This window comes from Physeter macrocephalus, chromosome 3, assembly GCF_002837175.3.
Source record: "Physeter macrocephalus isolate SW-GA chromosome 3, ASM283717v5, whole genome shotgun sequence".
Taxonomy (NCBI): Eukaryota; Metazoa; Chordata; class Mammalia; order Artiodactyla; family Physeteridae; genus Physeter; species Physeter macrocephalus.
Genome location: NC_041216.1, coordinates 7,100,446 through 7,123,521, shown reverse-complemented (window position 1 = coordinate 7,123,521; position 23,076 = coordinate 7,100,446). Strand labels below are relative to the sequence as shown.

General features: G+C 53.9%; 3 protein-coding genes and 1 pseudogene across 6 annotated transcripts; 3 read left to right on the top strand and 1 right to left on the bottom strand.

The window, feature by feature from the left end:
- LOC102997055 (succinate dehydrogenase [ubiquinone] cytochrome b small subunit, mitochondrial-like) overlaps positions 1 to 1,236 on the top strand; it is a 5,002-nt pseudogene extending 3,766 nt beyond the window's left edge.
- Positions 1,237 to 6,061: 4,825 nt separating this feature from the next.
- On the top strand, positions 6,062 to 10,055 carry TEKT2 (tektin 2). Of its 4 annotated transcripts, none has more exons than XM_024125731.3 (10): positions 6,062 to 6,187; positions 6,970 to 7,178; positions 7,262 to 7,387; positions 7,565 to 7,770; positions 8,288 to 8,431; positions 8,507 to 8,621; positions 8,801 to 8,908; positions 9,034 to 9,177; positions 9,336 to 9,415; positions 9,583 to 10,054. In XM_024125731.3, exons 2-10 carry the CDS (start codon positions 7,023 to 7,025, stop codon positions 9,794 to 9,796), a joined length of 1,293 nt encoding a protein of 430 aa, XP_023981499.1. In that variant the 5' UTR covers positions 6,062 to 6,187; positions 6,970 to 7,022; the 3' UTR covers positions 9,797 to 10,054. The 4 variants fall into 4 exon arrangements, with proteins under 4 accessions (XP_023981499.1, XP_023981500.1, XP_028342109.1 ...); XM_024125732.3 differs by having other exon boundaries at positions 6,068 to 6,187; positions 6,990 to 7,178; positions 9,583 to 10,055; XM_028486308.2 differs by lacking the exon at positions 6,970 to 7,178 and having other exon boundaries at positions 6,068 to 6,187; positions 9,583 to 10,053.
- A 415-nt stretch (positions 10,056 to 10,470) lies between these two features.
- ADPRS (ADP-ribosylserine hydrolase) lies at positions 10,471 to 16,249 on the top strand. The gene is made up of 6 exons (XM_007117964.2): positions 10,471 to 10,696; positions 13,513 to 13,609; positions 13,897 to 14,104; positions 14,204 to 14,388; positions 14,715 to 14,815; positions 15,409 to 16,249. The coding sequence occupies exons 1-6, from the start codon at positions 10,483 to 10,485 to the stop codon at positions 15,699 to 15,701; spliced, it is 1,098 nt and encodes a 365-aa protein (XP_007118026.2). The 5' UTR covers positions 10,471 to 10,482; the 3' UTR covers positions 15,702 to 16,249.
- Positions 16,250 to 17,210: 961 nt separating this feature from the next.
- On the bottom strand, positions 17,211 to 22,748 carry COL8A2 (collagen type VIII alpha 2 chain). The gene is made up of 2 exons (XM_028486283.2): positions 22,515 to 22,748; positions 17,211 to 21,906 (listed from the first exon to the last, which is right to left on the bottom strand). The coding sequence occupies exons 1-2, from the start codon at positions 22,711 to 22,713 to the stop codon at positions 19,988 to 19,990; spliced, it is 2,118 nt and encodes a 705-aa protein (XP_028342084.1). The 5' UTR covers positions 22,714 to 22,748; the 3' UTR covers positions 17,211 to 19,987.
- Positions 22,749 to 23,076: the final 328 nt, after the last annotated feature.

Sequence of the window (23,076 nt, the reverse complement as noted above, 5' to 3'; positions counted from 1 at the left end):
CTTGAGGACACGGGGAGGGGGAAGGGTAAGCTGGGATGAAGTGAGAGAGTGGCATGGACATATATACACTACCAAATGTAAAATAGATAGCTAGTGGGAAGCAGCCGCATGGCACAGGGAGATCAGCTCGGTGCTTTGTGACCACCTAGAGGGGTGGGATAGGGAGAGTGGGAGGGAGGGAGACGCAAGAGGGAAGAGATATGGGAACATATGTATATGTATAACTGATTCACTTCGTTGTAAAGCAGAAACTAACACACCATTGTAAAACAGTTATACTCCAATAAAGATGTTAAAAAAAAAAAAGTACTTGCAACTGCTAACTGTACAATATTACTCTTTATTTACTGCAACATAAACTGTCAAATGGAAATTGCACATTATGTTGCAAAAACCAAAACCAAAAACAACATAGGAATAGGATACTTTACCAAACAGGATTTCAGTCACCACCATCATTCAGATGGTTTTCACTTGTATTTTATACAAATGTAAAATTAAGTTTGCTTAACCATTTTATGAGTTTAATTTTTCTAATTTATTTTTGTACTTTTATAAAGATTTTAGATTATAAATGTTTGCCATTTGTGGTATTCCTTTGAATAGTGTTATTTTTTTACTATATTAAAAGGTGTGTTTTAAATCTTTAATTTAAAAGTATTACTAGTATCTACATGAAGACCATTTAAGGAGCGACAGGGTGACTCTCTGGAGGCCGTGTCCTCTGCGGTGCCTGAGGAGGACAAGCTCTGTTCCTCCGAGCACCAGTGGTCGGACCATTCATGTCTTAGCATTTCCCCAGGACCAACCTACCCCAGGATGGTGTGGAATACAGGACATTCACCTGTCACCCAGCCACCATTCTGGTTCCAAGGCTGCATGTCTCCACTGGACTGGTGAGAGGGTTGTCAGTGTTTTGCTCCTGGGCCTATTTCCAGCTGCTTATTTGAATCCTTGCTCTGCAATGGACTACTCCCTGGCTGCAGCCCCTCCCTCTTCATAGCCACTGGGACATTGGACAAGTTGTGACTATATTCCAGGGACTGGCACTCTCAGCTTTCACCTTTGCTAGGCTTTGTTATTTCAACGATCATGATGAGGGCATCTGCACAGCTCTTGCTATGCTATGGACACTCTGACCTTTTAGACGTAATACCTTGAAAATTGATTGTACACCTCCCTTGCCTCTGCTCTGTCATGCCATTCAATTCACAGTAAGGAGGAAATAACAGATAAGTCCACTGGTGAGACAAACCTCTTCTCCTAATCACCTCGTTATTTTTAGAATGTAATCTTTGAGGAAAGATTTGAGAGGGATTGTAACCAAAAAATTGTCAGACTGAGTTCTCTATGCTGGGGAGTTAATGGGGTGTCTCTCAGCTTCTCACAAGACTCACAGTATAACTAAACATTATATATGAGCTTTTGCCTTTTAATTTATCAAACTCTTAAAGGGAATTCAGCTTTATTGCTCTCAAAAGCTGATCAGACTTCTATATTTGTCCTAGGATGGTAGAGAAAGGGAGAGACTGTTAATTCGAGAATAAAGATTTTGCAGAAAATTAGGCAGTGTTTAGTTTTTGCAAACTTCCCCGCTCTGTTCAGTCGATACCAGTTACTGATGGTTACATGTCCAAGGTAAATTGGCAAATTAGAAATGCTGATATTTCACATTACTGATTTCTAAATCCTAGGAAGAAGAGCCTGGAGAGTTCCTGAATATAGAGAAGTTCCATGTAGGGAAGAGGTCCCTTTATAGATGTTTCAAATTGTTACAGATTCTAAACCTAGACTTAATCCTGAAATGTGTTTACTTGTCCTAAAATAGTCTGTCCACAGATATAAAATTATAAGTAATATGTTGTTTTCCCATTGTGGGAATCTCTAATGTGAAGATGTATTCTATGAAGATAAAGTCTTTTTAAAAATAAGATGCTGTGTAATAAAAATTTATTCTACTCCAAAATATATCCCTTTAGATATTCATTTTTAAATCTGCACAAAAGTATAACACTTTACTTTGAATGCAGCAAAGCTACTTTCCATTCATTTGAACGGATAGACTTTTCTTTCTTATACAAGAAAATGGAAGGGCAAATCGAGTCGGGGAGGGGGGTTGTTGGTTGTTTCAACCTCCAGATTAAATCATCTGCAGCTGTGTAGTTGAAGCAGCGGTTCATTCTCTCTGACTACTGTATACAAAACTACTTAGTCTCACTTAAGTCTCAACCTTGAGGATCTCAACGTGAATTTACTTGGCCTGAGACAGGTGTGAGAGCAACAGAAAAGCTGGAAAAAAGGCCAGAGTCAAGCAGTTTCCTTTGGAGTAGTGTACAAACAAACAAAAATGCCTAAATTAGAGAGAGAAACTATTTCCACTCACTCTGTGTTTTTAAAAAAATGCAATTTACTCGAGCAACTATACCCAAATCCCTTGGCAAACAACTCATACAAAAACGTCAAGATCTTCCACTGTACCTCGAAGGTGGGTCACTTGGTTGTAAATAGCCAAAGCCAGTCCCAATTTATAGCAGAAATCTTCTAATGTGCCACTAAATTGCTGTTGCTTGAAAAACATTTTCACAATCACACTTCTCACTTTTCTAAAATAGCAATTTCCAGAGGGAAGACCAGAGTTCAATTTAATAGTAAAATACAACTTTGCTGTCATTTGCCAAGCACATTAATAAGCTATTTAGAACTTAACTTTGGTTATCTACATATGACAGAATGAAGGTAAGGGGACGGGAGGGGGGGGAATCTCCAAATTTGTACTTTGTTTTTCCACTTAAGAGGGTAGAAAGGCCAAAATAGAACAGCTTTTAAGACATTCAGTTTTACATTTCTGCATATTGGAAATAACCTGACATTTTAGCATGCTTCTAAAGAGAAAAGGGTGAATAAAATCATCATTCATCCTCTGAATTGTCTTTATATTTTTCCCTTAGATTTAAATTTAATTGAAAACAACCTCACATCAACACCAAAACAGGAACTATTATTTTGTTAGAAATTGCCCTCTTGGAAGAGACATAAAGAAAGATAATTTACCTGAAATCTTTCCGGATAAAAAGTCGTTAACGATCGTGGAGAAACAATCCAGTATTTAATTAGTCTGTAATATCTACAACCATCAAGAAGCACAATAGTGTTTTTCAGTAGGAAAGACTTGGGAGATGGAGCACCACGTAGTACTGTATCTGCCTCTAGACATTGGAAGTGCACGCTAAAGAAAGATAAGCCTTCAGGGAACAACACACGAAGTAAGCTGTGCAAATATACACCTCCAAGAAAGGCAATACAGTTTTAACTTCAGTAGCTAGACGTGGGGATGGATACCTTATCAAGATATTTTTCATATTAGAATAAGAGCAGCTGACCAAATATTAACTAAAGTACTTTTAAACACTGTCCTAATTCAGTAAAAGGTGTACACTCTGAGGATTTTAATTATTGGAATTCAGTAAGTAAGGTAATCTATGACATTTACTGGGAGGAGAAAATTGAGAAGAACAGAGAAGGTACATAACATAACACTTCACAGACTTTGAGAGAAAATAGCTTGTTATTGCCAGGTCACCTCATGTCTCCTTTGGCTAAGTCCTAATCACTTAAAAAAGTTACAAGTTCATATTCTGCTGTTTCATGTTTTTATTTTCACATTTTAAAAAAATTTCTTGCTTCCTTGTCTACATCTCTAGGATCCTTTTTAATCCACGAGAATGTGGAATGGATAGTTAGGTTCTTTAAATCTGAAAAGAGAAAGCAGCCAACTGAAGAATATTACAACTAGACACAAGCAAGTCATGGACATTATCTTCCTATTTATAATGTTCATAGGAGAGGTGGCAGCTGTATCTAAGAGCAACATTCCCAGGGTAATGCACACATGAAACAGAGAAATGATATACATTTCTGCTACAAACTGAAAGTAATGCACTTCATGAATATAATGTGTCTGTCCTGTGTGAGTATTGCTTTGAGCAAATGGGGCTCCTCGTATATGAGTCCACATTTGACCAGATGACATCAAAATCACAAAACACAGCTAAAACTGCCCATAAATTTTTGTTAAAAATAAATTTCCTATTCCATTTCAATACATACACAAGTCCACCGATGAGAGCCAAAGATATCCCTAACTTGAAGGAATAGTAATAATTTATAGGCTTCCTGGTTCTGACATTGACCATCCGTCTCCCAGTTCTCTCAGCTACCCATGTGAACATTTGCTGCGCTATGATACCCCTCTCTTTGAAAGTATAAATGTCCTCTGCTGTAAATTTACTTTTAGTAGAAAAGTGGAGGACATTCAGAACTGACATCACCTGGAGCATTTCAGAGACCTCAGGGCTTTCATCAAAATCCACCATAGCAAAAAATACCTTGTTGCTGAATGCACTGGAGAATTGCCAGGAATCTGCCAAGATCTGAAATTCTTGAAGAGCAAGTTTGCATGTTACACATAATCTAAACTTCTGGAGAGTAGTAAACATCACAATAACAGAATAGTTTCTTGGTTTTTCTAATACAAAACGACTGAACATGGCATCATTCATTCTTATCACTCTGTTTTTCTGAGTCCAGTCCATCAGCTGTCTGACCTTTTCTGCTAATATCTTCTTCCTTTGGCCAGGATGTGCAGGCGCTCGGGTCATGAACACCAAAAAAAAACCCATGGTCAGAGATACACGCCAAAGCCACCACCATTCTTCCATATTTGTTTACTTCTTTTTGTATGTTTCCAAATATCTATGCCAAAATCTTATTTCTCCCGGCAATTAATTTGTCCAGGACTTTTTTTTTCTGTCTTCTTTAATCCTAGTAAAAGAGCTATATCACAACTTCCTATGCATGTCTGGTTTATGAGCCATGTATTAGAGTTTAGAAAATATTCTGTGAAAAAAATTCTGTGATCAAGGAAGTCTTGGAAATGTTCCAGTCTCAGTCTTTCTGCAGAGTTCCAGACTCACATTTCTAACTGCCTCCTGGACAGCAATACCTAGATCCACCACAATCACCTCAAACTACTCAAAAGCCAACATCATCATCCCCTTGCCTACGAAGCCCTGGGTTCTCTGCCTCTCTTCCCACTGTGACCCCATCCCACCAATCACTGAGGTTTTAAAACTGAGGACTCTTCTTGGACTCCTCTCTTACCCTCCATCCATCAAACCAGAACTTAGCCTCTGGAGCAGACTGCCTGAGTTTGGATCCAAGCTCTACCACTTAGTTTTGTGACCCTGGGCACGTTCCTCACATCTCTGTGCCTCAGTTTCCTCGCCTGTAAGATGATGGTGGTCATAGCATCCATCTCCTAGGATTTTTCTGCACAGCCCTCAGGGAAGAGCAGGCGGGCAAGCTGGGGATAGCATCCCTGCCTTCCTCTTGTTGTCCAGCGCCACCACTAGAGGCAGTGCGGAGTCGTAACTGAGAGAAGGTAGACCTGGGGACCAGATGCACCTGGGTTTCCATCCTTACCAGTCTCTTCAGTTACTGGCAAAAATGGGGGTAACGCCTACCTCACCTATTAGTTATGTACATTACCTGTCAACATCTTCCAATGTCTAGAACGGTACTAGCACGGTTGAATTTTTTTTCCTTCTCCTTTTTAGAGAAATGGTTGGATATTGAGCATTACTTCTAATACCTGTTACCTCTCCCAGGGACGTGCCCTCTCCAATTACGATGATCATTCCTTCTATGCCGTCAAGCAGATGATGAAATTATTGGGAAAGACAGAATCAGTAGAATGTGTGTAAATAATGTTAAGTATATACACATTCTGGGAAGGATACCTGCTGGAGAGTGAGCCTGACTGGGAGATTACTTTGGCTATGTACTGCACCTTTTTTTTTTTTTTTTTTTGCCATGTCGATGCGTAACCTTTATCAAAGTAAAGATTTTTAACTTGTGAAGGAAGTTAACGCGATATCCTGATGCTCTCCTCCTCCCCACCCTCTTGCAGCACCAGCCCCGCCGCCGGCCCTTTCCTACCCGGAAGGCCTCTGGGCGGCCCCGCCGCCGCCGCCGCCGCCGCCGCCGCCGCCGCCGCCGCCGCCGCCGCCCGGCGGTTACCAAGCTGAACGCGGGCTGTGGTGACCCGCGCGCGGAATGGGGGTGCCTAGCAACCGAGGGCGCTTAACAGAGGAGCCGGCGAAGGGAGGCGGAAGTGCGCGCTGGGAAGGTGAGAGGAGGAGGGGACAGGGGTGGGGAGTTGCTCACCCCGTCCCGCTCCTTTCTCTGCGCCGGGGTATTAATTTCAGCTGAAGATGATTATCCTGGGAGGGGAAGGGAAGGATTGGGCTGGGAACTAGGCAGACCGCAGCTCCTCCCGCTGGGGCCCCTCACACACCCGCTCCTCCTCCTCCAGCAGAGGGCGGAGGGAGGGAATGTGACCCAGGTGGGGAGGGGACCAGCCCCCCACCCCCAATTCCCTAGTGCCAATTCGAAGCCCCTTCAAAACAAGCCCGTCCTCTCTGGATGAGGACAGGGCTTCTTCTCTTAGATCCCGCAGGGCCCTAGCCCAAAGCTGGGGCAGGGAAAGCAAAGAAAGTTCCACAGGACTTGGTTACTGGAAGTAGTGGTGGAAACTGGATTAAGGGCTATTTTTCCAGCTACCTGCCCACCCGCCTCCGCCAGCCCCGCCGAGCACTTGGCACCACACATGCACACGCACATGCACACACACACACACGCGTGCACACACACCGAGGAACCCCATTATCCCGTTTCACCTGCTCCAGGACCTGTAGGGTCCAGCAGTTTGTGTCTGTGGATGGATGGGTGGGAGGAAACTTAGTTAATGCCTCACACGAAGTTGAGTGTAGGGAGAGCTGTTTCCAAGCAGGCTTCCAGCAGGAAGGGACCTGGAGCAAAACGGACAGGAGCACATCCTTTGGAGGGGCTTTGATCCAGGAGAGGCTTTCCTCAGTGGTCTCCTGCAGCCTTGTTTGCCCCCTCCATCAGAGGTGGGTGTCTTGGAACAGGCCAGGGGTCCCTGAGCCTTCGGCTCCTGCACCATGGCCACGCTGAGTGTCAAGCCCAGTCCACGCTTCCGGTTGCCGGACTGGCACACCAACAGCTACCTGTTGTCCACTAACGCTGAGCGGCAGCGAGATGCCTCACACCAGATCCGCCAGGAGGCCCGGGTCCTCTGCAATGAGACCAACAACCAGGTTGGGGGCCGGAGCCCAGTTGGGTGGGAAAGGGATAGCCCCCAACTCCCGACAACCTCTTTATCTGGCTCTGTCTCTTCCAGACCATTTGGGACGAACATGACAATAGGACTCGACTGGCAGAGAGGATTGATACTGTCAGCTGGTGGAAGGAGATGCTGGACAAGTGTCTGACGGATTTAGATGCTGAGATCGACGCCCTGACACAGGCAGGGAGCCAGGGCAGGGTGCCAGGAGACCCTGCCTGCAAGGACCTCCCTCTCCCTCCCCTCTTCCGGGTCAGGGTGTTTGGTGGCATGTCCATCTGAGTCACTTGGCCTAAGTGGGGATGAGAGCTGCTTCCCAGCGGATGGCCCCACCAGCCTCCTGTGCCCTCTCTTTTCTAGATGAAAGAGTCAGCAGAGCAAAACCTGCAGGCCAAGAACCTGCCTCTGGATGTGGCGATTGAGTGCCTGACCCTGCGGGAGAGTCGGCGTGACATTGATGTGGTGAAGGACCCCGTGGAGGAAGAGCTGCACAAAGAGGTAGAGGTCACTGAAGCCACCAAGAAGGCCTTGCAACAGAAGATCAGCCAGGCCTTTGAGAAGCTCTGGTAAGAGAGAGATATGTCATTCGCATGTTCACCCGCCTTTGAAGGCTGTGTTTTAAATGTAGAACATGTGTATCATGGGTTACAAGTCACTGGCTCTCAGGCCGCCTTCTGCCCCTGCTGTGCCCATGGCAGAAACCACTCACCCACTGATCGTAGCACTTTTTGCACCACCTGGATGTGGTCTCAGAATACTTCTCATGAACCTGCTCTAGGCAGCCATTATCAATTTATTGGAAGCATGAGAGATGAAGCCCATGTGCCACCACCCCGACTTTCTGGGAGTGTGAGCCTTGTGAGTGTAGCTACTGGAGTGTGCCCTGTGGGTGTGTACAAGCACTTGGTGCCATAATTTTGTCTGTGGGGAGCTCATCCAGCTGTGCCCATATTTGTCTCAGCTGCAACGGCAGCTCCGCTGTCACCTCAGCTTTCCCATCCCTCCTTGTCCCTTCAGTACCATGGGGGCTGCATTCCAGGGCCTTGGAGGTGTGGCTCCTGATCCAGTCCGTTCTGTCCCCAGCCTCCTGCAGGAAGTCCGACAGCAGCTCAACTCTGACCATCGGGGCAAAATGGAGACACTGGACATTGACAGAGGCTGCTTCTCTCTCAACCTCAAGTCCCCGAACATCTCTCTGAAGATTAATCCCACACGTGTCCCCAACGGGTAAGAAGGGCATTTCATTCAGTCTCTCTTCCTCCCCGCAGAGGCCATACTCTGATTATTTCCTGCCACCTGCAGCTCCACCACACTCCAGCAGTGGGATGACTGCAGTCAGTTCAACAAGAACCAAGCAGAGGCTGAGATGAAAGGGGCCATAGAGCTGAGGGAGGCCATCGCCCTAACTATTGCCAAGGTGACTGACCACTCCTCCTACCCCCATCCTCCATGGCTAAGAGATGGCCCCAGCATGCACTCAAGCCCTTGTCTTTTGTTCCCTGTCAGCCATGTGGCATCCCACCCCTCATCTGAGCGACATCCTCAGCCGGCCAGAGCTTATACCCTCCCCTTGCCCTGCCTCCTTTCTGTCCTCAGACCAACAACGAACTGGAAGCCCAGAGGGTTGCAACGGAATTTGCCTTTAGGAAGCGGCTGTGGGAGATGGAGAAAGTGTACAGTGAGCTCAAGTGGCAAGAGAAGAATGTGAGCCTTCTCCGTTTGGTCTCCTGGGGCCTGGACTTCCTGCTGTGGGATGAGGAGCCTGATGCCCTGCCAGGAAGCCCCGGACTGGGTGCACCAGGTGGAGACCAGTCACTCTGTCCCAGCAGACCTTGGAGGAGATTGCCGAGCTGCAGGAGGACATCAGGCATCTGGAGGAGGATCTGCGCAGAAAGTTACAGAACCTGAAGCTATGCCACACCCGGCTAGAGACCAGGACCTACCGGCCCAACGTGGAACTCTGCAGGGACCAGGTACGAGGGCACCCCAGTGGGGCACGGGCCCCCAGCTAAGGTTCCTCAGGATGACTCACTCCCTGGTGTAGCAGGGGTGCTGGCGCAGGGCAGCCCCCAGACCCGTGGGCAGGACAGTGTGGCTGACCTGGACTCCCAACCTGCCCCTCTGCCTCCAGGCACAGTACGGCCTCACTGAGGAGGTTCACCAGTTAGAGGCAACCACTGCTGCCCTGAAGCAGAAGCTGGCGCAGGCACGGTAGGTTTGGGGAGTGGGCAGGAGGGGCGGGGAGACACCTCCCACCATTGGGGTCCCTTGCTGCCTGCCAGCTTCCTTGCTGTCTCCCTGACTCAAGGCTGATGAGCTCAGCCCTGACCTCCCAGCCTCACCCCGGGGGTGGTGGGTTGTTAATCCCTCGTCCCCAGGGACGCCCTGGATGCCCTGTACCAGCATCTGACCCGGCTGCAGGCTGACATCGCTTGCAAGGCCAACTCCATGCTCTTGGACACCAAGTGCATGGACACCCGGCGGAAGCTGACCATGCCGGCTGAGAAGTTTGTGCCGGAGGTGGACACCTTCACCCGCACCACAAACCGCACCCTGAGTCCACTCAAAACCGGCCAGCTGGAGCTAACCTAGCGAGGGGCTGAGGGAGGAGGGGAAGGCTGGTGGAAAATGAAAGAAGGCGGGCAGTGGAGAGAACGAATATAATAAAGGTCGGGGGTTCTCAGTCCAGACGGTTCTTTGCTACCCCTGCATGTAGCCAGCGGGGAGAGGGCTCTTGGCTCTCCTGTACACGGAGGAGCAAAGATGGGAACATCATCCCTCAAGCTCCATGTTCCCAGTCCCATGCCCTTCTCTGGGCTAGGCCAGCACCCTGGGCTTCAGCGCCGTGACCTCTAACCAGCTCTGTCCCAGCTGGACCCTTGCGTGCCCTCTTGACGCCTACGGGAGGCCCAGAGGGGGCTAGGGTGACAGGGGGAGGGCTTGGGGGTGGCCGCCCAGGACTGAGTGACCCGAGCTGGGGCTGCTGTGGCACGGCTGGCCGACCGTGGGGGGCAGTGGCCCGAAGGTCTGGCTCAGTGCGCAGCCCTCGGGGACCCTTTAGTGGCCGTCCCGCCCGGCTGTGACGCCGTTTACAGGTCGGGGGAAAAACGCGGGCTAAATACAGAGGCCGGGCCCAATCGAATGAGGGCTGCGGGACCGCCCCTTGTCCCCCGCAGGGCAGCTGCGACTCCGGGCCGCGGGGCGGCGCTGTGGGGCCGGGGAAGCCGCGCGGTGGGGCGCGCGCGGGCCGTACCGGAAGTGGCGGCTGGTCCGCGCGGATGGCGGCGGCGGCGGTGATGACGGCGGCGGGCTGCGGAAGGGCTGGGGCGGCCCGCTCCCTCTCCCGCTTCCGAGGCTGCCTGGCGGGCGCGCTGCTCGGGGACTGCGTGGGCGCCGTCTACGAGGCGCGCGACACCGTCGACCTGATATCAGTCCTGCGTCGGGTCCAGGACCTGGAGCCGGACCCCGGCTCGCCGGGGAGCGCGCGGACAGGTGGGCGGGGCCGGGCGCACTGGGCACCGGGGAGCCGCGAGGGACTCGGGCAGGGAGGGGACAGCGGCCGGAGGGGCCCGATCTGCACGACCCGCGGGCACCTTGGATTCAGCTTGTCCAAATCCGAGCCCAGTCTTTACACGTCTCGCCCCGAACGTTCGCCAGCCCGGGGCTTGGCTACACAGACCTCCCAGCCGTGCAAGCCACGCCTAGATTGCGCCTAGTCCAATACTTAAGTCCCTGCCGATTTTACCCATTTTACGCGTTTTACCCGGATCTCCCGAATCAGTGGGCCACCAGTCCATCTCCACGCAGCTGGAGGGCACTTCTGAAAGCAGATCTTATCGCGGCCTCCCCTCATGAATCTCTGCAGTAATTTCCATTACCCTTAGGACAGAGCCAAACTCCTTAATGTTGCCTACGTGGCCGGCCCTCGCCTGCGTCTCCAGTTTCACCTTATACCACCCTTGGCCTTGCTGTCTGCGCTGCACTTCCTCTCACTTCGTGCCTCCTCTAGCTCAGGCCTTTGCATGTACTGCTGTCCCTTTGCCTATAAAGCTCTCTCCCCTCTGCCTCTCCCTCCCTGTGCAGTCAACTCATCACCCAGATCTCAGCGCAGTATCACGGCTGAGGATGATTCTTCTTGGAGAGCATGTAGAATAGTAAGAAAAAGGGGCCACACCCGGAACCCTGGAGGAGGAAAAGGAGCTAGAGAAGGAAACAGTTTATAGGAGGAGAAGCAGGGGAGATGGGTAACAACAAAACTCAAGAAAAGAATTTCAAGATGAAGACACTGGTTACTGGTGTGAGGCTACAGAGAGGTTAAGTGGGGGGAAGTCTAGACTTAGAAAAGCATTTTCAGTAGAAGGTTGAACCCTGGAAGTTAGATTTCAGTGGGTTTAGGAGGAAATGGAAAAGGAGAAAATAGAGTATGTTTGGTATGAAGGGAAAGAGAGAGATGAGCTGTGGCTGAGGTGAAGACAGGATGGGGGGTGGACAGTTCATAATTTCATTTTTGGTTTGATGTTAAGATGAGGGGAAGACATTTTAGGTTGAGATTTTAGGACCCTTTGGGTGCAAGTGGCAGAAAACCCAACTCAAAATGGCCTGAGCAAAAAGAGAATGCAGGCTTCCCTGGTGGCGCAGTGGTTGAGAATCTGCCTGCTAATGCAGGGGACACAGGTTCGAGCCCTGGTCTGGGAGGATCCCACATGCCGCAGAGCAACTAGGCCCGTGAGCCACAACTACTGAGCCTGCGCGTCTGGAGCCTGTGCTCTGCAACAAGAGAGGCCGCGATAGTGAGAGGCCCGCGCACCGCGATGAAGAGTGGCCCCCGCTTGCCACAACTAGGGAAAGCCCTCACACAGAAACGAAGACCCAACACAGCAAAAATAAATAAATTAATAAACTCCTACCCCCAACATCTAAAAAAAAAAAAAAAGAGAGAGAATGCATTGGCTGGCATCACTGAGAAGTCCAGGGCAGGTCTGGCTTTAAGCAGAGCTAAATCAAGCCATCTCCTCAAGACTCAGTTCCTCTCCTTATGCAGATCTGCGTTCTTCTGGGTGGGCTTCACTCTGGCAGACCCTTCCCACAGGGTGGCCCTCAGCAGCTTCCAGCTCAGCATCGCCAGCAGAGGAAGTTTCTCTTCGCAGTGGCACCAGCAGAGGTCTTTGATGGAGTCTCAGTGGCCTGGCTTAGGTCACCCATCCATCCCTGAAACAGGGAATGGGGTGCTGTTTGGCTGGGCTGGAGGTGGCATTGGCTCCATCCCCTATCATCTGGACTGGGAGTGGGAGAGAAGTGATTCCCTGGGGGAAAGCAGGGTGCAGGGACCGATCAAAGGGAGACTGGGTGCTGCTGTATCACAGAGGGAGGAGTTGAGGAGACGAAGGGCAAGGTCCCTGGGGAACTGGGCTGTGGGGGGCACTTCACGAGGGACCAGTCCCTCTGAGGACAGACTGGAGAGTGTGGCTGTGAGTAGGTGCCTGTGAGCCTCTCTTCCTGGTGAAGTAGGGGGTGGGGGCTCCTGGGAGTGAAAGGGGAGGAGAAGGCAGGGTTGGGGCTTGGGATACACAGAGCAGGGCGGGGATGGGGGGCGAGGGCAGAGGGCAGATGCGAGGAATAAGAAGGGGCTGGCTCACTAGGGAGTCTGCTTTGTTCTCTGTAACTGTCTCTTCTTCAGATAAAACCAAGTCCTTGGCCCTAGCTGGCTTATAGCCTGTTTGAGAAGCTACCACATAACTAGTGGTGTGTGTTACAAGTGCCAGAACAGTAGACTCGGGCACCCAGAGGAAGGAGACAGGGCTGGGGGGAGCGGGGGAGCAGCCCCAGCTGGGAAGGACTTGACCCAGGCTCCAGGATTGGTTCTGAGGACGTGGAGAGGAGCAGTGGGATATAAGATGGGTGAGGAAGGGCGGGCTTCAAATGGCCAAGGCAGTGAGTTTGGACCTCATCCTGAAGGCAACAGACAGCCATTCAAGCAGGAGAGTGAGACGAGGAAAGTGATATTCTACTCTTTTTCTGGCTGCACATATAGGTTGGGCTGGAGGGTGGGGAATATACAGGAGATTTGAGAGGCCCAAAGCAGGTCCATTAAGACTAGAGATGCAGTGATGGCAGCCAGAAGGGGTGGAAGGTTTTCCTCCAGAAATCAGCAGGACATGTGACTGACTCAGAGCCCTGGAAACTGGATGGGAGTGAGAGGCTGACTTGAGGCCTTCTGGAAGTAGTAGATAAAAGGAGTGAGCGGGAGGCCAAAGCCGCCACCCTCGAGCCCTGCAGCTCGATCTCCGCCCCCCGCCCTGTCCCTGCAGAAGCACTGTGCTACACAGACGACACAGCCATGGCCAGGGCGCTGGTGCAGTCCCTGCTGGCCAAGGAGGCCTTCGACGAGATGGACATGGCTCACAGGTGAGGGCAGTGGTCCTGGGGTGAAGCAAAGCAGGTGGGCAGAGTTACTGCACCCCTTGACCAGAGCAGTGACATCCGTGCATGCCGGGACACCCTCCCCACACACCCTGCTGCAGGACACTCTCCCTAGGGCAGCTGCAGCTTCCCAAGCTAGAAGTGACAGCACCACTGGCACAGGCTCCTGAGGTCCCCAAGGATTCCTCTTTTCCCAAACCAACCAGGTTTCTTCTCTCCCAACCCTGGCAGGCATCTCTTAGATCATTACGCTGTCCCCTTCTCTCCCCTAGGTTTGCTCAGGAGTACAAGAAAGACCCTGACCGGGGTTATGGTGCTGGAGTGATCACCGTCTTCAGGAAGCTCCTGAGCCCCAAGTGCCGTGATGTCTTTGAGCCTGCCCGGGCCCAGTTTAATGGCAAAGGCTCCTACGGCAATGGGGGCGCCATGCGGGTGGCCGGCATCTCCCTGGCCTATAGCAGTGTCCAGGATGTGCAGAAGGTAGTTAGGGCTGGCTGGCTTCTGGACACTCTCGTTCTCCCTCCCCTGAAGCTTGGGTGCTGTGACAGCAGGTCTTTGCCTCCCTCACTTTTGCCCTAGTTTGCCCGGCTCTCGGCCCAGCTGACACACGCCTCCTCCCTGGGTTACAACGGTGCCATCCTGCAGGCCCTGGCTGTGCACCTGGCTTTGCAGGGTGAGTCGTCCAGTGAGCACTTCCTTGAACAACTCCTGGGCCACATGGAGGAGCTGGAGAGTGATGCCCAGTCCGTGTCAGATGCCCGGGAGTGAGTATGCGGGCTGGAGGCGCGTCTATGCATGTGCATGCTGGTGGGGTGGCCCAACCTCAAGCTAAAACCTTCCTTCTTTAATTGCAGGCCCTAAGGAGGGGTGGGAAGAAGCCCTTTGCCTTGGCTGTGCCTCAGGGCTCTCTGGGTCCCAGAGAACAAACTGGGCACCTCACACCTCGCCCTTCCCACTTCTTGCCCTGACACCTGTGCCTAAGTGTCAGATGCCCACGTCCCTGCCTCGCCCTCCCATGCAGCCCTTCCCCCTCCTGCCTTCTCCACCCCGCTGGCTCCGACCTCCCTGAAATCTCGCCCCCAACCCACAGGTTGGGCATGGAGGAGCGTCCGTACTCCAGCCGACTGAAGAAGATTGGGGAGCTTCTAGAGCAGGACTCAGTGACCAGAGAGGAGGTGGTGTCCGAGCTAGGTGGGTAGTCCCCCACCCGTCATCCTTCAGGGTCAGTCTTGGGCTCAGGAGTGGGAGGGGTGCCTGGAGTCACGCCTGCCGCCGTCACACCTTTGCCAGGGTTGCTGAGACAGCAGAGCCATGTTCCGTAGGGTCCTTGGCAGGCTGCAAGCACAGCACCTTCTTGTTCTAGGGTGACAGTACCCTCAGCCTTAAAGATAAACATCCCAGAGATGGCAGCCGGCCACTAGTTTTTTACAGCTAAGGGTGATAACTGATGTTTATTCATACAGTACTTTTACTGTGTTCTGGGCACTATGCAGAATGCTTTACCTCTAGGATGTCATTTCACCCTCACACCAGCCCTGCGAGAATTCCTAACTTTATTCACTCTCTACACGAGGAGCTGAACCCAAGATACAGGAATCACACACCCAATAGGTGGGCGAGCCAGGATTTGAACCCAGGTAGCCTAACTCCAGAGCCTGTGCTCTTAATTGCAGCCCAACTTGAAGCTGAGAATGTTGACTTGTGGCAGGTGGCAGGAAGCCTGGGGACATGTGGGGCTCGGGAAGGGGGGTGGCTCAAGTTCCCATAATCTGGCTTCCCCACAGGGAATGGCATTGCTGCCTTTGAATCTGTGCCCACCGCCATCTATTGCTTCCTGCGCTGCATGGAGCCCGACCCCGAGATCCCCTCTGCCTTCAACAGCCTCCAGAGGACTCTCATCTATTCCATCTCACTTGGTGGGGACACAGACACCATTGCCACCATGGCTGGGGCCATTGCTGGCGCCTACTATGGCATGGAACAGGTGCCAGAGAGCTGGCAGCAAAGCTGTGAGGGCTATGAGGAGACTGACGTCCTGGCCCAGAGCCTGCACCGGGTCTTCCAGAAGAATCTGTGAGGGCCACAGCTGCTGGGGCTCCGCCATACCCAGCAGGACCAACTACAGCTCGGAATGGAAACCCTGGGCTCCCTTAGGCTTGGCTCCCTGCCTCGGCCTTCCTGCGGTGTGGCCGGAGTGCACCCTTGGGGCTGGGGACTCCTTTGGGGAGGTCACTGAACAGTGAGGGAGGGACGGGTGCCTTCTGGTGCTGGGTTCCTGGCTTCTGCAGAGCCTCGGTGCTCCTGGCTCCTCAGTCAGACATAAGGGACCAGGGCAGGTTTTATTTTGGAGCAGTACTTGTAGTATTTTCCTTTATTATCTAGGACATGGGATTTGGGGAGGTGGAAATGATCTGCGGTATCATTTCTCCTTGTTGGGATTTAACCAGTTTGCCAGGATGCCTGCCTTTGACTGCACAGGGCCCCCGAGCGCCAAGTTTATATGGATCAGGAGGTGGACACGTGAATCTAGCTGATCTAGATGCACACCTGGCCCTTGGCTGTCATGGGTCTTGTTAACAGCTTCCCGACGAAGTTACAGAGCAATAAACAGTTCTTTAAATCCCACCACTGTTTGCTGTGTTCCTCCTCTGCCCTGAATGGATTCTTCCCCCCTTTCCCTTCTGTGCCTATGCCTCTCTGTCTGGGCCTCACCTAGGAGCTAGGGACCCAAGCTGCTGGCTTGTGGAGGCATATTCCTCCAGCTGTTCAGCCAGGAAAAGCAGAGCAGGCATGGTTTGGTGCTTTTTCCTGTTGGAGATCCCTCACAGTGGCCCAGGCAGCGGGCAGGAACAAGCCAGATTTTCCTGCTCTCAGAGCCTGACTTCATAGGTTGCTCCCCAGATAGAACCCAGGCCCAGCCAGGAACCAGAACGCTGTAGGAGATGCAGAGGGGACCGTGTATCACCGGACTGCTGACCTTTGTGTGAGGGGAGCACATCATCTCAGGTGAAGGCTGGGCCTCATTCTGCATCTTGGGCCTCAGTCGAACATCTTGGCCTGCTGGGAAGTTCTGCACACCATCCATTCTGAAGAAAGGAAAATTGAATTGGAGGAGGCACCTCCCCTCAAACTTGAGGGATATTCCAGCCTCGGTGGAGAGAGACGCATGCCCAGCTCTGCAGCTAGCCTGAGGTTTCAGGACTGTTGGACAGGCCTGCTTTCAGCCAAGATGGGGTTCTTCCAGGCTGGGGAAAACCACAGGACTTTTCAGGGCACAGGTTGGTCTCAGGTCTGCTGTCCAGATTCCCAGAGTACGGCAAGTTATGGGGCAGTGCTTTCTCCCAGGACAGCTCCCCTGGCCCTGCCTTCAGCATTGGGCCTGGCACTAGCCCCGCCCACAGGAGCAAAGATTCCTGATTTCATTCATAATTTGTATCAGATGTTGAAACTTGACCCTTGGGATCCTGAGCCAGCTGTCATGCTCCACTACCCTTGAGAGCTTGCAGGAATGTTCCAGGGAAGCTTGATCCATCTCCCCTAGCTCCAGCCACTGCCTTACTTTGCTTTCTTAAAATGCCTCTTGGTATTTACTTGGTGCAGAGCCTCAGCAGCTTCAGAGAATCAAGCATTTCTGATGCGGTGGTGACAGAACCCCTGGCTGGGAGGAATGCACGCTCCTTGAGAGGGTGCAGAGCAAGAGCCCCAGAGAGCTCCCTGGGTGCTTCATGAAATCCAGAGGCTCGAGACACCTCTGAAGCGATGCCAGTTTCAGCACAGTGCTGTTTATTCAACAGGCTTTATTGAGATTGTGTCAATACAGTCAATACCGTTGTTTTTCTTTTCAGAAGGAAGTCCCATTTTCTTTGATTCCCAAGTGCATTTTTCCCTGAATCTTCTGTGACACAGGGTACATAATAGGTATGTAGAGAACTAAGCTCCTATACCAGGTTAGAAATGAAATGACTAATGGAAAACATTTAAACCTTAATCTTAAAAAAAAAAATGAGGAATCAGAATATTAAAATGCACAAGGTAATGTAGTTTTCATTGTTAAAACCTGACATAGTTTATCAAAGCTAGTCAGTTAAGTGGACACCTGGAAATCCCATAAATACTTCGGAAACACCACCCACCTCTCCCCAAAGGCTTCAGGAATGACATTTAGCAGAAACTCAGTTCTGTGAAACAGGTGTGTGTGGTTTTTTTTTTTTTTTTTTTTTGGCTCCCTGTACCCTCCTCAGGGCCCTGGGCTCCCACTAGGAGCTGATGCATCTCTGCCCAAAAGAAGCCTCCCTAACAGGTCAGATGGCAGTGGCTTTGACCCGGGAAGGAGGCTGAGCAGATGGCCCCACGAGGTACGATTTGAGACTTAGTCCCGTGGGTGCCGATGAATAAGAAACCCACCAGGAACCGTAGCCACAACCTGCTCTTGAAGTGCCACTTGGGCAGATTTCGTCTCTCCTTTTGAAAGTTAAAGCAAGCAAACGGTCTGCTTTGTTTGGAGAAGTTGTGCCCAGGCAATGGGCCTGAGGAGCCGCAGAGTAACAAGTCGGGAGTCAGTGGCATGAAGAACCCAGGGGCAGGACGGGAATAAAGATGCAGGCCTACTAGAGAATGGACTTGAGGACATGGCGGGGGGAAGGGCAAGCTGGAACGAAGTGAGAGAGTGGCATGGACATGTATACACTACCAAATGTAAAATAGCTAGCTAGTGGGAAGCAGCCGCACACGGCACAGGGAGATCAGCTCGGTGCTTTGTGACCACCTAGAGGGATGGGATAGGGAGGGTGGGAGGGAGACGCAAGAGGGAGGAGATATGGGGATACATGTATATGTATAGCTGATTCACTTTGTTATAAAGCAGAAACTAACAGACCATTGTAAAGCAATTATACTCCAATAAAAATGTTTAAAAAAAAAAAGAAGTCAGTGGCCAGCCTCCTTCCTCAACATGGGAAGGAAGGCTGGCATGGGCCAGAAATGGAGCAGGTTCACGCTGGGTTCTCAGCTCGATCCACTCGGCTTGAACTAGGGGCTGAGGGCATGGGAGGGGGTCCTGCCTGTTTCCCTCAGGGCGGAGCTCTGATTGGGGAAAATGGCAGAAACATCCAACTCATTCCAAAGGGGCCTGTTGGCACCCTTTTTCTCAGGGCCTCAGCCTCCTGGGCCCTAATCCTGCGTAGGACAGGAAATTGGAACCAGAGGGTGGAAGGAGAGGAAGCCCCAGCAGATTAACCCCTGTAATCGACACACACCCATCATATGGCTCTTATTAAGAAAAAGCAGGCGGTGGCCTTCTTCCCCAAGCTTGTATGCACCTTGTTCTAAGGGCCTTGGGGATACTGGGGTTGGGGGTGGCAAGGATCCCTTACAATTTTGTCTGAGAAAATCAGCCCTCCCCCAGCAGGTGAAAGGAGAGAAAGGGAGAAATACTCATGTTCGCTGATTGCCCATCCTGCCTCGTGCCCGCCTGTGGCGGTCCCTAGGGGCCTGGGTGGCTGGCCTCACGATGAACAGAGCCAGAGCTGGTGGGGGCAGCCTGGGGGATGGAGACGAACGTGAAGAGCTGCCATCCTGCCCCAGACCCATGCCCCTACCCCTCACAAACCACCGTTCCCCGTGGCTGCAGCCTGAGCAGTGAAGGCGGGGTCGGCACTTCCTGGGAGCCTGCAGGAGGGGCCACACGCCTGTACCTGCCAGGGACAGGCCTGATGCCACCGCCCCGCCGCTAGGGTGGCAGTCCTGACAGGGTGTCCACGCTGGCCACCTCGATGGTCCCCCTCCTCTCCCTTCCCCTGGAGAGAAACAAAAACTCTTCAGGGGCCCCACGGTCTTATGCTGGAGGTCCCACCCAGGGCAGGCGGAAGAGCCCCAGCCAAGAACTGAGGGAGGCCCTGCCCCATTCCTTGAGCAGGGGCCGTCTGCGGGCAGGCAGGAAGGGCAGGGCCGGGAAGATGTCTCCCCGGGGGAATGGGTGGGGGAATTCAGTCCCCTCTCAGCTCTGACTCACAGAGCAGCAGCATCCTTCGCCGCCCAGCAGAGCCCAGCACTCACGGGGTCCAGGGGTCTCCACCAGCTGGGCAGAGTGTCCTGGGGCCCTGCCTGCAGGCCAGGCAGGGCAGGAGAGGGGGCACGACCCCGACGCTGCACAGACACTCGGGGGAGAGGAACGCAGGCCACCTTCTTCCAGAAACAACCTCAGCCTGTGCGGAGGGAGAAACCCAGTCAGTCTCCTCGGGCCGAGGCCACGGCCGCCTCTGTTCCCGCCTCTGTTCGGCCTTTGGTTTTTTCTTTAAATGGAGGTTCTTTGTAAGTGAGAAGGTCTCTCTACCGCTAAAGAGGAGGAGGCCGGGGCAGCATGGGTTATGTGGGGCACAGCAAGAATCCTGAAAAGGAGGAGTGGATGTACTCGGTGGAGTAGAGGCCATTGGCCTGGTCCGAGGGCATCTGCACCCAGACCTGGTCGTTGGGCCGCAGCTGGAGCACGGCCCCCCCAGATGCCTGGTCCAGGTAGCCCTTCTTGTACTCGTCATAGGTGTAGGTGGCTGGCACGTTGTTCTTGTACAGGGCCACCCACACGTTGGTGCCCTTGACGTGCACATGGTAAGCAAAGTAGTAGACCCCGCCCACGGGGCAGGTGAAGATGCCGGTGGCCGGGTTGTAGCCACTGTGGCCATTGTAGAGGGTCCGGTCAAACTTCACAGGCATGCCTGAGGCGGGGAAGGGTGAGGTGAGCACAGCGGTGAAGGCGGGCGTGGCGTGGGCCGACAGCTCGCCCAGCCCAAACCGGGGCTTGGTCCCCTTGCCTAGCACAGCTCCCTGCACGCCGCCGCTGGGCAGGTGCAGGCCGGCGATGCCAGTCTCATCGAAGGCCCCAGGGGCACCAGGGGGCCCGGGAGGTCCGGGAGGCCCAGGAGGGCCTGTGAGTCCTGGGGAGCCTGGGACCCCAGGAGGCCCTGTAGGCCCAGCCATGCCAGGTTCCCCCACTTTCCCCTCTCCAGGGGGCCCCGGCAGGCCTGGTTCACCCTTCAGTCCTGGCAGACCCTGCGGCCCGATAGGGCCAGCCGGACCCTGGAGTCCTGGGATTCCAGAAGGGCCCCTCAGGCCAGGCTGCCCAGGGAGCCCCAAGTCACCCTTCTGCCCCAGGGCTCCTGCCACCCCCGGTCCTCCAGGGCGGCCCGTGAAACCTGGCTCGCCTTTGGGCCCAGTCGGTCCAGGAGGTCCATGAGCCCCTGGAAGCCCCCTCTCTCCTGGGAGCCCAGGTTTCCCAGCCAGGCCACTAAGCCCCTGGTCACCCCGAATGCCAGGCACTCCTGGGGGTCCTCCAGGCCCCGTCTCCCCCTTAGGCCCTGGGGGCCCACGTCGGCCAGGTAGCCCTGCAGACCCGGGAAGTCCAGGGGGGCCCCCAAGGCCCTGTGGTCCCTGTTCTCCTGGCTCCCCATCCTCACCTGGCTCGCCCCTGTCCCCCAAGAGCCCCGGGACCCCAGCTGGGCCCCTGTCCCCCTTGGGACCTGGCAGCCCTGGCATCCCATAGCCAGTGGGGCCTATCAGGCCAGGAGGGCCCCGGGTGCCTGGCTCCCCTTTGGCCCCTGGTGGGCCCTGTGGCCCTGGCACTCCTGCTGACCCTGGTACCCCCATACCATCCAGCCCAGGGGGCCCTTTTGGGCCCAAAGCTCCTGGCTCCCCCCTGGGTCCTGGCAGCCCAGGAGGCCCAGACTCACCCTTATTTCCAGGGGCCCCAGGAAACCCATCCAAACCTGGTTTGCCCAAGCCAGCTGGACCAGGGAGACCAGGGGGTCCGGGGGCACCCCCCTGGCCTGGGGCTCCAGGAAGCCCTGGTTGGCCCACTCCATTTTCGCCCTTGAGGCCTCGATCACCCGGGGGCCCAGGCTGTCCCTGGGGCCCTGGCTCCCCCCCAAATCCTGGGGGCCCTGGCACCCCCTGGGGGCCTGGTTTTCCAGGGACAGCAATGCCTGAGGGCCCAGGTAGGCCAGGGGGCCCTGGGGGCCCCCGGAGGCCCTGGTCCCCTCGTATCCCTGGCTCCCCCCGAAGCCCCGGCTGCCCTGGTGGGCCAACCTTGCCTGGAAGCCCTGGGGGACCAGCCTTGCCCATCCGGGAGAAGCCAGGGGGGCCAGCAGGTCCAGGCTGCCCATGTAGCCCTGGTTTTCCAGTGCCTGGTTTTCCTGGGAAGCCAGGAGGGCCAGGGGGACCCCGCGGCCCGGGTTTTCCAGGGGGACCAGGCTCTCCTTTCAGGTCCATTGGCAACAGCGGTAGAGGCATTTCTGAGAGAGAAAGAGAGAGAAGGGGCAGTCAGGGGCCTGGACAGTGGGGACAGGGGACCCATCTTCCCACTCCCCATACCAGCATGTGGTGCAACTTGAGAAGACAAGGTTCTGTATCTGTTCATGAAGACCACTCCTGGTCTCCCCCTCCCTGCTCTCATGGAAGATGGAATTTAGGTGGTTCAGTGGCCACCCTGGGAACTGCAGGGTATCCACACCCAGGGCTCTTAGCACCCAACCCACCCAGGCTGGGCCTTCCCCAAGAGCTTCTCATCCCTGCCTGACCGGGGTGGAGTGGCCACCAGGTGGCACCAGCATCCCTCCTTAGAGCCAATCGGAGCCGACCCTCCCCCCGACTTCCCCACAAACCTTCCCGCCCCTCCCTCTACCTAAAGACCATCTCCGCCAGCCAGCGGCACCCCACTTCCCCACCCCACTTCTGCACCCGCCCCGGACCAGCATCAGGAAGTGGAGATGGGAAAGTCTTTGGTGGGGACTGAGGGGCTGTGGCCGGAGGCGGGGGCGCCTGGGAAGAGCTGGTGGAGGTCGGGAGGCAGGGAGTTGGGGGCAGGACTGTCCGAAGCGGGGCGGGGCGGGGAGGTGCTCACCCAGGTATTGGCCCTTGCCCTCGCGGAAGGGCGGCCCCACGGGTCCTTTGTGCATGGGCTGCACGTACTGCACCGGCGGGTAGCCCGCTGCCCCGGCGGCTCCACCGCTGGCGGCCGCCCTCAGCCCGCACCCCAGCACCAGCAACAGCAGCAGCAGAGGTGGCGGCAGCGAAGACAGGGACGTCAGAGCCCCCCGCATGGCGTCCTTAGGCTTGCTGCAGGGAGGAACGAGAGGGGCCATCAAGCCAGCCCATGGGTACTTTGGCACCAGGCCCAAGGACTCACAAAAAGATCAGAATTTAGGGGCTTCCCTTCCCTGGTGGCGCAGTGGTTGAGAATCTGCCTGCTGATGCAGGGGACACGGGTTCGAGCCCTGGTCTGGGCGGATCCCACATGCCGCGGAGCAACTGGGCCCAGTGAGCCACAACTACTGAGCCTGCGCGTCTGGAGCCTGTGCTCCACAAGAGAGGCCGCGGTGGTGGGAGGCCCGCGCACCGCCTCCCGCTTGCCACGACTGAAGAGGGCTCTCGCACAGAAACGAAGACCCAACACAGCAAAAATA

Bases quoted from the DNA above. Each gene is read 5' to 3' on its own strand.
- TEKT2 (XM_024125732.3), top strand. From the start codon at position 7,023: ATGGCCACGCTGAGTGTCAAGCCCAGTCCACGCTTCCGGTTGCCGGAC. The intron at 9,178-9,335 runs GTACGAGGGCAC...CTCTGCCTCCAG, and splicing joins TGGAACTCTGCAGGGACCAG to GCACAGTACGGCCTCACTGA. The intron at 9,416-9,582 runs GTAGGTTTGGGG...CCTCGTCCCCAG, and splicing joins CAGAAGCTGGCGCAGGCACG to GGACGCCCTGGATGCCCTGT.
- COL8A2 (XM_028486283.2), bottom strand. From the start codon at position 22,713: ATGCGGGGGGCTCTGACGTCCCTGTCTTCGCTGCCGCCACCTCTGCTG. The intron at 21,907-22,514 runs GTGAGCACCTCC...TTTCTCTCTCAG, and splicing joins GGGCAAGGGCCAATACCTGG to AAATGCCTCTACCGCTGTTG.
- ADPRS (XM_007117964.2), top strand. From the start codon at position 10,483: ATGGCGGCGGCGGCGGTGATGACGGCGGCGGGCTGCGGAAGGGCTGGG. The intron at 14,389-14,714 runs GTGAGTATGCGG...CCCAACCCACAG, and splicing joins TCCGTGTCAGATGCCCGGGA to GTTGGGCATGGAGGAGCGTC. The intron at 14,816-15,408 runs GTGGGTAGTCCC...GCTTCCCCACAG, and splicing joins GGAGGTGGTGTCCGAGCTAG to GGAATGGCATTGCTGCCTTT.